Source organism: Poecilia reticulata, linkage group LG3 (assembly GCF_000633615.1).
Source record: "Poecilia reticulata strain Guanapo linkage group LG3, Guppy_female_1.0+MT, whole genome shotgun sequence".
Taxonomy (NCBI): Eukaryota; Metazoa; Chordata; class Actinopteri; order Cyprinodontiformes; family Poeciliidae; genus Poecilia; species Poecilia reticulata.
The window spans coordinates 27,506,833-27,520,887 of record NC_024333.1 but is presented as its reverse complement, the minus strand read 5'-3'; the positions used below and the strand labels follow the sequence as shown (position 1 = coordinate 27,520,887).

The 14,055-nt window shown below is 36.7% G+C and overlaps 2 protein-coding genes across 2 annotated transcripts in view; both read right to left on the bottom strand.

The window, feature by feature from the left end:
* cenpf (centromere protein F) overlaps nt 1-827 on the bottom strand; it is a 16,648-nt gene extending 15,821 nt beyond the window's left edge. The window contains exon 1 of the mRNA XM_017303873.1: nt 733-827. The gene's annotated coding sequence lies outside the window, so the exon portion shown is untranslated. The remainder of the gene's footprint in view (nt 1-732) is intronic.
* Nucleotides 828-1,548: 721 nt separating this feature from the next.
* Nucleotides 1,549-14,055, bottom strand: part of smyd2a (SET and MYND domain containing 2a) — an 18,809-nt gene continuing 6,302 nt past the window's right edge. The window contains exons 2-13 of the mRNA XM_008405848.1: nt 13,921-14,052; nt 13,028-13,091; nt 12,288-12,398; nt 11,772-11,832; nt 10,082-10,209; nt 8,716-8,783; nt 7,776-7,878; nt 7,585-7,695; nt 6,197-6,317; nt 5,925-6,099; nt 5,164-5,272; nt 1,549-4,322 (exon numbers count right to left, since the gene is read on the bottom strand). Of these exons, the coding sequence (XP_008404070.1) occupies nt 4,239-4,322; nt 5,164-5,272; nt 5,925-6,099; nt 6,197-6,317; nt 7,585-7,695; nt 7,776-7,878; nt 8,716-8,783; nt 10,082-10,209; nt 11,772-11,832; nt 12,288-12,398; nt 13,028-13,091; nt 13,921-14,052 (1,267 nt within the window). The 3' untranslated portion in view covers nt 1,549-4,238. The remainder of the gene's footprint in view (nt 4,323-5,163; nt 5,273-5,924; nt 6,100-6,196; nt 6,318-7,584; nt 7,696-7,775; nt 7,879-8,715; nt 8,784-10,081; nt 10,210-11,771; nt 11,833-12,287; nt 12,399-13,027; nt 13,092-13,920; nt 14,053-14,055) is intronic.

Genomic DNA, 14,055 nt, shown 5'->3' with positions numbered 1-14,055 from the left:
GATCTCTTCAATAAATAAACAACTTTTCCCTTTGGGTTCACTGCAAACAGAGACCCCAGATAGTGTGATATTAAAAACATTTTTCTTTGAAAATATATATGAATACTGCAATATTTTAAGCAAAAAATGAGTCTGAGTTTGTATGGGTTAATAACTTATTTTAAATCAAATGTTTTTGTTTTGATCGTATCACAGCATGCAGAATTTGTGGAAAAGGTTATTAAAACGGATTATGTTTCAATAAAACAACGATAGAAAAAGATRAAAAATATATCTTTTTGTTTAAATTATATGCTCACAACCTATAGATACGTAATGTGTAATCGGTACGTCTGTTTGTTCTGCAATGAGGTCGGTAATAAGCTAGCARAATTAGCATCATTAATCGACGTCAGTGCACACATAAATAAATGAAAACTACAAACATRAATAAAAAATATTTTTGTATGATTCTGAGCCAACAAGCACACATCTGAAACATGAGTGAAAACACCGCTAATCGTAAAGAAAAGCATTAAAAACGTTCAGCTAGTTTCCATTGTAGTTTATCGTTAGGTTGATCGTGTTGAATTGTTTCAACGAAAATATAAAACCTAACTTAAACTTAGATCTTGACCGATCCACAGCTTGAAGATTGGCAACTCTAAYAAATACCGACTCATATTTTCAAAATACCTTCAGAGATTATKTTTAACATATGAAGATATAAAGTATAAGCTTGTCTACACTTACTTTGGGCGCGACGCTTCTTGCTCGACTTTAGAAAATTCAAACTGTAGTTGAGGAAGCGTTCGTTCCCTTAGCTACACATCTATTGGTCCAGTCAAACTGACGTCACGACGCATATACCGCACCTGATTGGCTTACTTGTTACTCTTTCCACAGTGTCCCTTGTGGTGTCAGCATGTCAATACACACTACAGACAGAAACGTCCCATCTGTATTAACAGAAATACAGCAGCTTGGTATCATGACCCAGGCAAACTCAAAATTAATCTCRATAAATTAGAATATCCTCAAAAGTGAGAAATATATTAGCAACAGGTTGATCATATGGATGCTTACATTATGGATGTTTACATATGGATGATTCCGGAATTRCACCGGTCATGGTGACAGCATGTTGGCGTTGTTACGTTAGTTCTGATTTGCTTTGTTTGTAGACTTTTGTTCATATTTTTGTTTGGAGAGTTTTACCCTCTGGTTTTGAATGTTTTTTTTTTKTTKKTTTTTTTTTGCAGTTATCATGTGTAACCTTGAAAACAAGGTGTTTTTACAACTAGAAGCAGCTGATTAGCATCTCATCATAATCAACCAGTATTATACTACGTCTTTTTTTTTCTAAAAAATAAAAAAAACAAAAAACCTTTCACAAGCAATAATTTTAAAGCAGAATGTTTCACTTTTTCTGCTATGGGGCATTGAACAGCATAATTTAGAGAAAAAGTAAAATAAAAAATTTAAAAAAAAACATGGAAGAAAAATAAAAGTGCTTTGAACTCCGATTCAAAACATTTTCAGTTACAAAATCTGAATCGATAGAGTGCGGATAGTTTAATCATCATTTATTAGTTTTCATTTAAAACATAATGAAAAATCATAGACTTACATCTTTTTTGCATTCCAACAGAATAACATTCATGCTTGGTAATTCATTACAGAAACATGCAGAAAGGATTACAAAGAATTAAAAAACAACAGATTCGTTTGAACAGCAAAGGGAAAAAATGTCTTACTAAATGCTGCGCTTACGTTTGGACAGACGGTCCAAACAGTGTTTGGCTTATGCAAAGCCTCTGCATCTTCTCTTGCAGAAATATACAAACATGATTATGTGGGCTGTACTGAGCTGCTGAAATGGTGCTTGTCACATTACAGCTATAAGGCAGGCACCTTGCAGATGCATCGTTTTTAATAGAGTTGACAGTCACATAAGCAGGAGATGCTACAAATACAACCACAGAAAACTCATCACAAGGTTACGTCAGTCTGTAGGCCACATTGATGTGGTGCATTGAGTTCACTGAACAGTAAACAGGAGAAGCTACTGGTTTCTGATGACAATCCACTGACAGCGAAACTGTCCACTTCTGGATAAACCATGTTTAAGTTTGACATCATTTAGTCACATTGAGAATACAAAACACGAGTGCAAGGAAAACCCTTAGATAAGGCCCAGGTGATCTTTGCTGCAAAGCTTTCGTTGCCTGACAAATTAAGAGCTAAAACATCAAAAAAGGGAAAGAAGTATTTCTTGGTGGTTTTAGATTTATACTGCAAAATCAAAAAATGTTACTAAGTACTTTTGGTCTAGTTTCAGGTGTTAATGTCTTAGTACACTTGAAATAAGACAAAACTAACTCATAATTAARTTTTCAGCAAGAKATGGTTTRTTTTAAATCAGCGATTCCTAAATATTGACTAAAACGTACAAGTTTAACTAATTTCACCAAGATATTTCATGTTACAAGTGAAATAATATCCCAGGAAAACTTGTAGTTTTTTAAAAACTAATACTAAGGAATTATTTACTCAAAACAAAAAATAGCTGATGAGCTACTTATGAGTTAGTTTTGTCCCATTTCAAGAGTACCGAGATATTTTCACTACAAACTGGACCAAAAATACTTGGTGAGATTGTTTTTATTTTTGCAGTGTTAAGTCTACAAAAAAGATAATTTTACAAGCGGCACCTGCCTCACACTTTAGAGTGAGGGTTTGTAGCCGCCTGAAAATTATAATATAGATTTGTCTTACTAGTATTTAATAATTTCTGCTGAAACGGTTTTTCACAAGTTGAACTGTTTGGATTTTTCTGATGGTGCAAATTAAGCAAAAATYATCAAATTTATACTTCAAAAAAGACAGTAAGCACTGAGAAACATGAAGCAGGAACATTTCTCAAAATTACATAAAGAAATATTTCTTATAGAATGTAGATATGCAACGTTCTTAGTGCATGTTAACGTCAAACCCAGACTGAGGAGAATTTGCTTTTAAAGAAACATAAAAAAAACCCAAAAAAAAACAAAGTACAGAGTTCCTGCTGTTACGACAGAACCAGAGGCTCCGGTTTCGGCCGGATCCTTGGCAGAAACTCTCAGAACATTTGGTCAAATCTCAGTCCGGTGCTCTTTCCCAGGCCCGAGTGTTTCGCTTTGGGTCGGTTACTGATCTGTGAAGGTCACACGATCAGTCGACTGCCRGTCAGCTGGCTGAATAAAACCTCCACTCTGCTAATTTATTTGTAATAAAGAAAAAAAAATCTATTTGGAAATATTTCCCGTTGTGAAAAGCACAAACACTGATAATGTAGAAACTAAAGCAGCAACAGCATCGCATTTTTGCTACTTCGCTGCAAACTGGACGTCTGAAATGCAGCTGACTGCAGGGTTGCTACTCGAGCAGATTGTCCGACTAACCAGCTAAAACACAGAATGACAAAAAAATTTACCAAATACTTTACTGTAATAATGTATATGCGACCCTTTTTTAGCAGTAAATAAAAAAATATACATTGTTGTTTTCAACTTTGATGTGATATTTTTCTCATTCTCTTCTTTTTTTGAAAAGAGAGAGCAGCCAAGATAAGAACTGATCACTTCATCTGAAAAAAACAAAACAAACAGAAACATAAACAAATGCATAATAAGTCAAGCATGCAACACTTCCCTTCAACAAACCACAACGCGCTGCGAGACCTCTCTGTTGCTACAGAGTGTTTGATGCATGGCCAGTCTTAGTGTTAAATCACAGTTTCACTGAGTGCGACCATAAACTGTGCTGTGGTGGTAAACAGACAGGCTGTGACCCAGTGACTAATCTGGAAGGACACATGCAGCTCGAAATGCTGCAGAAACACAAACAGTCTGGAGACGAATCCACAAAACACTGAGTGGAAAAGCAGGACGAAGGTGGAAGCCACCAGGCGAAAGCTTGACTTTCTTCAGAAGGCAGCTTCAAAAGGCAGGACGATGAGTTCAGTTTGACGGTGAAAAACAAAATACTTCAGGKKTTTTTWAATTAATTCCAAAAAGCAAACCTAGTTRAAGTCCAGTATGTGAAGAAATCGGGGACAGGTAAAAAAACATAATCCAGTCAGAACGCATGTGCATAAAGTGAGGCAGGAAAATAAAAAAGGTGCAAAAACAGAGGAAAAGGATGCATGCCATGCTTTGGAGATGTGTGTTTTGTTGCTTTTTAAGGAGGTCCCAGTTTAAKTTTCTCTTTCTCCTGGTTTATTTCTGGTCCAGGATTTCCCGTTTGACCTCTGCTACATAATGGTGGTCTTTCCCATGAGCCACCTCCATGATGGCCAACGCCTGAGGAGAAATACAGAMATGATTGACACAGACACTCATAAGGCATCCARTCAATAAACTGATTTTATGGATTAATCACATTTTTGTTGTTTTAGGATTATATTTTTGGTAAATCTGGATTTTGTTTCCACCAATAAACTCCTTGGGTTTCCATAGTTTAGAGCCGCCAACTTGTTTGTTTTTTACAGTTTATATTTATTTGGACGTTGAATTCAGGTGAACTCTACAGCAGAGTAGCAGGGCCGGGCTACGATATTTTAATTATGAGAATAAAGTCATAAAACAATAATGCAGTCGTAGTAAGACAAGAAGCTGTACGACAATAAAGTCAAAAATAATCCAAAGCTCTTGAGAACAGTTTTAAACGGGATAATGGAGGATCATTGTTATAATTTGCTGAAGGTTGAATCTCGGAAAGAGGAGCTTCTTAAAGAGACAGAGGCCTAATTTCAAGGCATCTAACTGCAAAGTCAATTTTTTTTTCAAAGTTATGTTTGATTTAAACATTTTTATAACAACTGGTGCCTGGAAAATACATAATGCCCCTTTAAGTGATTTTTTAATCTTGAAACATTTACTCAGTGCTACACTGTGCTTGACATCAGTGTTTTGAATAGASTGGTACAGGGAATGTTTGAAAATAAAACAAATATCTTTAATTTGGTTTCCTCAGACACAACATTGCAAATCAAGGTTTCTCTACAATCTGTTTATAGAGAGAAGAYGTTTCCTGCTGGCAACTCTGCCAAAGAAGCCATGTTATTTACTTTTAAAATAAACTTACAAACTTTAAAATTTTATTTCCTGAGGCAAAAATGACACGAATAAATTCAAAAATTACCTTTTTCAAAGCTTTGACACCTTGAGATTTCTTTTCAAGTCCCAAGTAGAGACGGCCCAGCTTCAGGTACATGGACGCCACATTGAGAGAGTAGGTCGGGTAGTGAACACTGCGGAGAAAATGGCAACGCATCAACCMAAGAAGAGGATGRAGTTACTGAGACAAACGGTTTGSTTTGGTTTTGGTGCTTCAGTAATTAAAAACACAGCTGCCTTCAACAGTAACAAATGGAAACTCTGGGTTTAAAAACCACAGAGGTCAGGCAGGCTGAACATGAATAAAAAGAGAACATTTAATATAAAGCAGCAAATAGAATGGTAAGCGCCAAACATGCTGGAGTTTTGCTTCGGTTGCTAGGTGACGGGCTGGGCCTGGCTGGGGTTGCTAGGTAACGGCGCAGTGGAAATTCCAGACACCAAAAAAAAMCCCATTAACTTATTGCCTTATTGGACAGTTTTTATAAAGCAGGTTTTATTGTTTTTAGAAACAATTGAGACCCAAATGGAAGGATAGAAACCTCCTAAATGTGAATTTTTAATATATATTTTAATTTAAATAAAAGGAAATGCTGGGTTTTAAATCACTGAGGTCAGATGAGTTGAGCATGGAAAACAAAAGAGCTTGTTTAATGTAACTGTTGAAGCAAATGGTTTCATAAAGACTACCAAGTGTCATTTGGATCAAAAACCCACTCTGCTCTCAAACGTCTCCTCAAACCTCTGAATGGACCTTCTGGTTTGGGACGCATCACATCGGTTTACCTGTACGGCTGAACGATTTTCTCCCCGTAGCTCATGGCGCCGTCCCAGTCCTGCATGTAGAGACACACGCCCATGGCCTGATACATCATGTGCAGCATGTAGACGTTGGTGTCTGCAAAAATAGCTCCCATCTTCTCCAGGCTGAGCTCACACATCTCCAGCAGCTCGCCGGGATGTGCAASAGAGTCAAGGAGAAACGACAAACAGCAGGAGGCACAGAGACACGAGACAGGAGAGATTACACAGGGAAAGCTCTAATGAGAACAGGATATTTTTGTAGTGCTTGGCTCTTCTGAACTCTTCAATGACATTTTTGGCATAATGGACCATAGACTGGATTTCCTTTGGTTCTGGCGGAGAGCTCAGCTTCCTGATCTCCATTTTTGCTTTATCCTGCACGACGAGAAAAGCAGTAAATAATCGTAAGGTTTCCAGATGGAAACTACAACACAGAAAACACTGGTATGCTTGTATTTCTGTTGCTTTTAATACAGTGCCTTACAAAAGCATCTACTTTAACATTTTATGCAATTTAAATGTGAGAAATTTCATGTGATGAGCAAAACAATTCATTTGGGAACACTGTATTTGAAGGGATTTTCATAAGACTCATAAACAAGACATGACACCAGGTGTCATGAACATTGTTACAAAGTGTCATAATGACACTTTTAATGGAAAGTTGACTTTTAACAGACTTTTAGTGCAAGTTTTAATGCAACTTTGCATAAAAGTGTCATAATTTACATTGAATGGTAATTGTTTTTCTGTTCATCCTTAAAATTAGTTTACAGATTAACTAGTGATTCTACTTTCATTTTTTAATTAAAATTATTTTCAACAGCCTGACTCTTAAGTTAACTTTATCTATCAGTTTGCTATATTTTGRCAGTGCTACACAGAAGGCTGGCAAACCAACTCAGCAGGTTGTACCATTTGTTTGCAGGGAGGAGGAAACTTTSGTTATTACTTTAGTTTAATTTGACTATTTCTTTACTGTTTTTTTTATAGTCAGTTCAGTTCTAATACCATTTGTTTAATTTAAAAAAGACAGAGTATAGTTCTGACCAGTTTTTGTTTGCTAGTTAAGCTTCTGTGTGTTTATTTAATTACTTTGTGTTGCCAGCAGTGGTTTGATCATCCTCTGTTTAAGTTCCACTCATGTTTTGTTCATTGGGTCAGTTTGTGCTCCACTTGCAGTCTGTTGTGTTGACCTCTGCTTTGGGCTCAAATCATCATTTTAGCACCATTTTTGACCATTTTGTAATAAATTAAGRCTATTTTTGGAAACCATTTGGTCTGTGTAGATCCCTCACATTTACCAAATAATGCTGCCTTGACACTTTTAATTCAACTTTGCATTAAGGTGTCATTATTCATGAAGACTCCTTCATGTTTATGACAGATGTTATGTATTTTTTTCTTTTTTCCCAGATCACACCAGTCTTACCTGTTTAGACTGTTTGTTTATAAATGCCCTAAGAAGCTGTACTACTAGTTTMATTATACAGTTYACTGTACAGTGRCRATAAATCCAATCCAATCAATCTATCAAAATATTATGTTTATAACATGATATGTCAATCTTATGCATACCCCTTAACTACACTGTTCTATCCTCATTAGATAAAAAGAGTTTGAGGACTTCAGCAGCGATCACCTTTGACCTGCTGGTGCACTCGGTGCACTGGCACATGAAGAAGTAGGAATCTAACAGCCTCTCTCTCCGGTCCTCTGTTGGATACAGCAGGTCTATGTAACTGTCAAAGATCTGCAAAAAAGAAATCAATTAAGAATAAAGAGAACATTTTTTATTTAAATTTTGGCAAAAACAGAAGCTTTGTCTTTTACCTCTTCCCCTGGGTTTATCTCTTGAACGGCTCTGACCTCAGCCACTGTGCCTTTATAGGTCACAATAACATTTGGACTACAGCTGTGGTTCATCAGCGCTACACTGGAAGGAGAAGGCATCATTTCAATTAATTACATCTTAAAAGGAGATAAAGATGGAAAAATACCTGCATAACAGAAGAGAAGAAGGTTATGTGTAGGGCTGAAACGATTAATCAGATTAATCATGATTAATTATCGTCATTAATTGATTCTTGACAAAATCGCCAACCGACTAATCATCAACTGGAGTATGAAAATTCAAAAAAGGTAAACTGCTGAAAGAACAACACACTCAGAGCAATAATTTAGCCAAAACTGTACAAAAAATGTAAACATTTTGTATTTAAGATGAACATATGTTCAACCCAGAGTTTCTTAAGTGGCAGTTTTGGCTTCACCTGGTTCAAATTCTGTAAAAAAAAATGTTTTAAGTGTCTTTTTTAATCCAATTATTAATTGGTTAACCCAAAAGATGATCACCAGGTCAGTCCTACACTGTACTGAGTTTAAGTCAAGAAGAAAAGCCTAAGCTTTTCACATGTTGATGTTAAAGTATAAATGCTAGGTTATTGTCTTATAGGTAATAAAATTTTTATTTTCTGATTTATAAGGGGAAATGAATGACTTGTTATTTACATTTTTAAGTGTTGTTAATAGTGTATAAAAATATTCAGGTGGTTAAATAAAAAAATTTTATTAAAAAGAAAATTGGCAAAATGTGGCAATTTCGTTTCCCAATTAATTGTCAGAATAATCAATACAATAATCAATTACAAAAACCCGACCCTGGATAAGCGGAATAAAATGGATGGATGAATTACAAAAACAGTAATTAGTTGCAGCCCTGGTTACACAGAGAGTATTTAACAGTTTTTGTGATGATTTGTAAAGTATTTACTCAGGAAAAACAGCTGATCCTAGATGGGAGAGCTCTTCGTCCTCTATGGTGAACCCATTACAGTTTACCTGGAAACAGACAAAAAAACAACAAYAAAGAAACCAGAGTTCAGATATATGATGACAAAGCAAACGTTGCAGACTAAAGTGCTGTGAAACATCCGATAGGATGGAGGACGTCCTGCAGCACAGATTAAATGTAGCCTTGAGATAAGAGGCTAAAGAGCTTGTTTCCATTAGTGCAGTGTGAAAGCAAAGAGGCCACGGCTCCGCCAGACGGATCAAATTAAAGAGATAAGAGCTGCAGACCGGATCCAGTCAGCCAGCGATTTGATGTCCTGCAGGCACCAACATGCTCCACTCCTGCTGTTCACCAATATAAATAAAAACACTTCCATTTCCCATTGGTTCACCATTTATCTGGTAAAACTGGAGGAACAGAGGTCAGTTATAATTTGAATGATAACATCCAACACTAAAAAAAACAAACWTTGTCAAGTTACAATCACAAACTTTAACTTAAGGAAAACACAAATTGGCACATAGTGTAAGCACTTTTTAGTAAATACTCTTATAAATGAGTTGTTCACTGTATTCAGACCCTTAACTATGATGCCACAAAATAAAAACATTTAAAACCCAGAGAGGTTTTTGGCCTCGTTTCTTTTTAGAAACATTTGTCTGGAGCCACAAAAGCAACAAGACCCATTAAAAACAAAGAGCTCATTGATTTTTAAAATGCCAGTTTTGTTTGGTTTATGGTTCAATTAAAGAACCGCRTTTATTAAAATATTTATGCACCATTACTGTTATTCTGTTGTAGATTTTAAACCGTAATTACATCAAGAAAAATCCAGAAAACATTTTTATTACTATTTTTATTTAGAAACATTGCAAGAAGCATTATTCTTTTCATTTCTATGGGTTAAGAGCTGCAGATCTCYGTTCTACAGAACAGCAATCCAAATTAGTAAAAGTGTCCTYATGTGTGTAATATCATCTGAGCATAAATCCAGCTGCTGTTCTGTGAAAGCATAAGAAATTTACTAGAGCAGGGGTTTCATAACCTTTCCTTTAAATAGCTGCACCATATTTTATTTAGGTATTTCAGGGTCAAAAGTGGTGATTTAGATGCACTTCATTTCAGTAAAATATGTTAAAAGTTTGTGGAAAAATGTGAAAAAGTTACAAATCCTTCCGTAAAGTACATCACTTAGTATATTTATCAATAGAACTTTTGGTCAAATATTTATTTTATAATCAATACAGATGCTGTTCAAGGCCCATAAAAGAGTGGCCRATGTAACCATCAGCTTCATTTTGTTTATTTTGTTAATGTTTCTGATCAAAACGTTCTCAGATTTTACCTGTGCAAAGAGCTCAGTCAGAGCCTGGTCGTCAGGGAGGTCACTGATGTGTTTGGAGTAGAAATGGTGCAAAGCCGCAATGTCAGCCTGGTTTAACTCCTCCTTCTCACTGTCCATCTTATCCAGATCTGTAAGAGGCAAAAAACAGGAAATCAAAGGAGAGACAGCAGCGGTAAAAAGTATTGAACACCGCAACAGAACACAGTATATAAAGAAGAGGAGATTAGAGACGCGATTTTAGACAGAAGTTTCAAACACTCTTCACTGTAAAACCATACTGATTAGGGATGTAAACAATTAACGGCTAATTAAATTAAAATGCGTTCCAATCGAGTAACTAACAGTGTTGCAGTTTGGTCGCCATCCAGAAGAGGGCGCCACAGGTTAGCCAATACGAAATAAAAATGGCGGTTAAGACCAAAAGGCAAAATGTAACCGTCGAAACAGAGTGTCGTGTGGGGAACCTCAAAATTGACTTCAGGCGGTTATGTTTTGACATCTACCGTAGTTTACAAGTTTCACATCAACATCGATCATTCAGCCGAACGTCATGACGCGACAATTATTCATGTGTTGCGAAGGCGATAATGTAACGAGAGAAAAACGGAGCACTAAGCATTTTAATATGATGAGGACAACGATGCCAATAATCACGGTGGATTTTGAGTTAAAGCTCTTCATTTAGCTAAGTTTTAAYATTAGTTTAACAGCAAGCATCGACAGTATTACTGTATGAACTCGCTTTGTTCATGTGTAGTTAAGCGTTTCACATATTTTATTATTTTTATCTTTTACTTTTGGTGTGCAGCAACCTGTGAAGTTCCTGTTTAGCTATATTTTATAAACATGTCTAGATTTAATAAAGWGAGAAAAGCATAACTTTCTCTTTATTCGCTCAGTATTAAATACAGCTGATACAAAATAATGATCAAATGTAATGTTTTTTATATTCATTGAGCATATTCTGAAAATTGTATGCTTTTATATTGAGAAAGATGGTCGGCCATTTTGATACAGGAGGTTTTTAAGAAAATGGCTAGTCGATTGTTAAGATGAATCAACTTTAGATTAACTTTTTGTTGCATTTTTTTGTATTGATGTTACTTGTTACTATTGTCTTTTTGAACTATTGTTTAGATTTTTTGTTGTACTGCAGCCTTGCCCCTACTTCCAAGACCAATTTMTCCTATGGGGGACCAATAAATTATCTTATTAATAGATAACTTGCTTCCCCAGTATTGATTCATGTGCATCAACATCAGGAACCAACACCAGCATGAAGCAGTGCAGGCAGCAGCTGCTCATACGTTTGCTTTGAGTTCAGAGAAATGTTGGTGCTGACGATCCTGTGGTGAAGCAGCGGTTTGTGTGCAAGTCAGTCCCGGTACGATACCTGAGAAAGTGCCTCGCTGAAAAAAAAAAAAGTGGCAGCAGTTAACGGGAACACAGAGAGAGAACAAAATTACAGCACCCTGTAACTTGGGATTTAAGTCCCTCAGCTCTGCAGTCATACTGAGTGAAAGAGACAGAATCAGGACTGGAGGCTACAGCGGAGAATATTAATAGACTCTGCTAAAACTACAGCGAGATCACACACAGATGAGCAAATTAACACACCGTGTAACTAAAAGTGCAGGAATATTTAACCAAAYGCTCGTGCTTTAATTCACAGACTCGGATGATGACTCACGTGCTTCGAACTCTTTGAGCAGGAGCAGCCGTTCTGAAGGGGTCCGATCCGTCGTGACTCTCTTAAYAGTTCAGACACAGGAGGACAGTTTAGTCACAGCACATAAATATGCAAAAGACATACAGAAAGCTTTAATCAGGACTCACATTTTAAGATGTAAACTGGTTTTCTAGATAACTTATTACTGACAAAGCTTTGCTGAAAACTACAGATTGATCATAAAAGAYGGTTTCTATGCAGAGTTCACTTTCTGAGTTGTAGAGTTTAGGTTTTTACTTTGCAAAACTGTTCAAATAAAACTATTTTAGAGCCATAACGCGTAAAAGATATTTCAAGTATAAGCCAATCTAAATCGGACAATTAGCATTTAAAAAGAGGTCCACTAAATACAACACAYGTCTACCCTCTTTTATTATGGTTTCAATATGTACAYTGAATTAAAACAATTCAGACTATAGATTGCGATGGCTCATAAGCTTCACACTGAAACCTTCTCCTACATCTGGGGACGTTTACCTGTTTCATGATGATTCTGGCCACCAGTCTGACCGTCTCTGATGGACACCAGTTCTCCCCATATGCACACATGGCGACACACTCCAGCTTATGCATGGGCCAGTCGCCTCTCTGAGCAGACAAGAAGCACAAAGGACTCCAATCATAAATAAGGAGACCAGTAAATGGACCTAACAGGGAAATAAATAAGCAACAAATATTTTTATTATTTAATTTAAGATTTGTGTGAATTAAAAAAAAAACTAGCATTCTGTTTCATATTTATAACTCTAACCAACTAACATTATGCTACAGCAAGTYTTAACCAACAACATAACAAAAACTCATTAGACACTTTTTATTAACTATTTGTGGATAAGAACAAGATAACAAAATGGCTTCAGCAAAAACYTGCTAATTTGCTAACTTCTTTAATTAAATTGAAGAATTAAATSAGGATCTTCAAAGACCCTGCAAAAATATTTTTTTATGTAAAAATGGAAATCCTCTCTGCTGTTGGCATGATATGTGGTCCAGAAACGATCCTCTGTCATCAAAGATGAAACAGTAAAAAGACTTTGGCTCCATTTATTTCCAGGAATAAATAAGCCGGCATATAAAATAGCTTAAATCTGCAAGAGCTTCACACAATTTCAAATCGAATCTGAAAATCTCTTAGTTCCTCTGATTCATTTAGRAAAAGGGAAGCAGAAATCAAACATTTCCAAAAGAGGAAAGAAGGGAGAAAAGGCTCCTCTTACCTGACAGTCAACATTGCAGTAGTASGCCTGCTTACATTTACCGCATTTGAAAAGATCTTCTCTCCTGCAAAAGAAAAACAGTATGATTTCATGAACCCGACAATACAAAATATTGATATATTTTACATTAAATGCAAAAACAAATTTGTCTCTAAAAGTGTTCTACACAAAACTCCGCCAGTGCGATTGTTTTAGCTTCACCTGGTTCATGTTCACTACAGGAATGCTGTTATTATTTTTTTAAATGTTTATTTTTAAAACAAGGGAATTGAATTTTTGTTTGTTTGCATCCTGTAGTGCAAACAAACTACAAAATGTGCCAATTTTTCTAACAGATTAATCGGTTAATCGTCAGAATATTTGGTAGTTGCAGCCCAATAATTTAATATATGTGCTTGCATCCAACCCGGTCATTAACCGAACCATGCGCCGTGGCCTTTTCCTGTCCTGGGACACATGGACAGCTATATTTAGCCYCATAACCTTTTGGTGGCGCAATGGCAGCCTGCGTGGGACACATGTGACCAAGTGAAAAACTACTGCTGCTTCCATTAAGCTAACTATAAAAAAAATGCTACATGATGCACCAGATGTTSCGGTAAACAAGGATGATTAAGTTTCTAAATGAATCTTCCTTTCTGTTTTAAAAGGTGGTGTGGTTACACATCACCACTAGCCCACTACTCTGTTGCTCATGGCAGCCCAGGTAAGTAAATCTGCCTCTGCTACCTGCATGACTGCAGCAGGAACCAGGTGAGCTKCCTCACTGACCCATTTATTGGCGGCTGCTGCAGCTTCCTGCGAACTGAGCAGCTGAGTCAAGCTGACCTTTGAACCCGTCAGTGTTTAAAGGCGCTGCTCCTGGAGGTTCACGGAGCTGAGGAGCAGGTTACCTGGTGAAGCAGTGCTCGCAGTGAGCCCCCCTCTCATTCACCGTCAGCACGTAGGAGTAGGCAGGACAGGCGAACACCAGCTCCCCCACCGCGAAGTGCCTCACCGCCCGCAGGCCTCGGCCTCGGTCCGGGCTC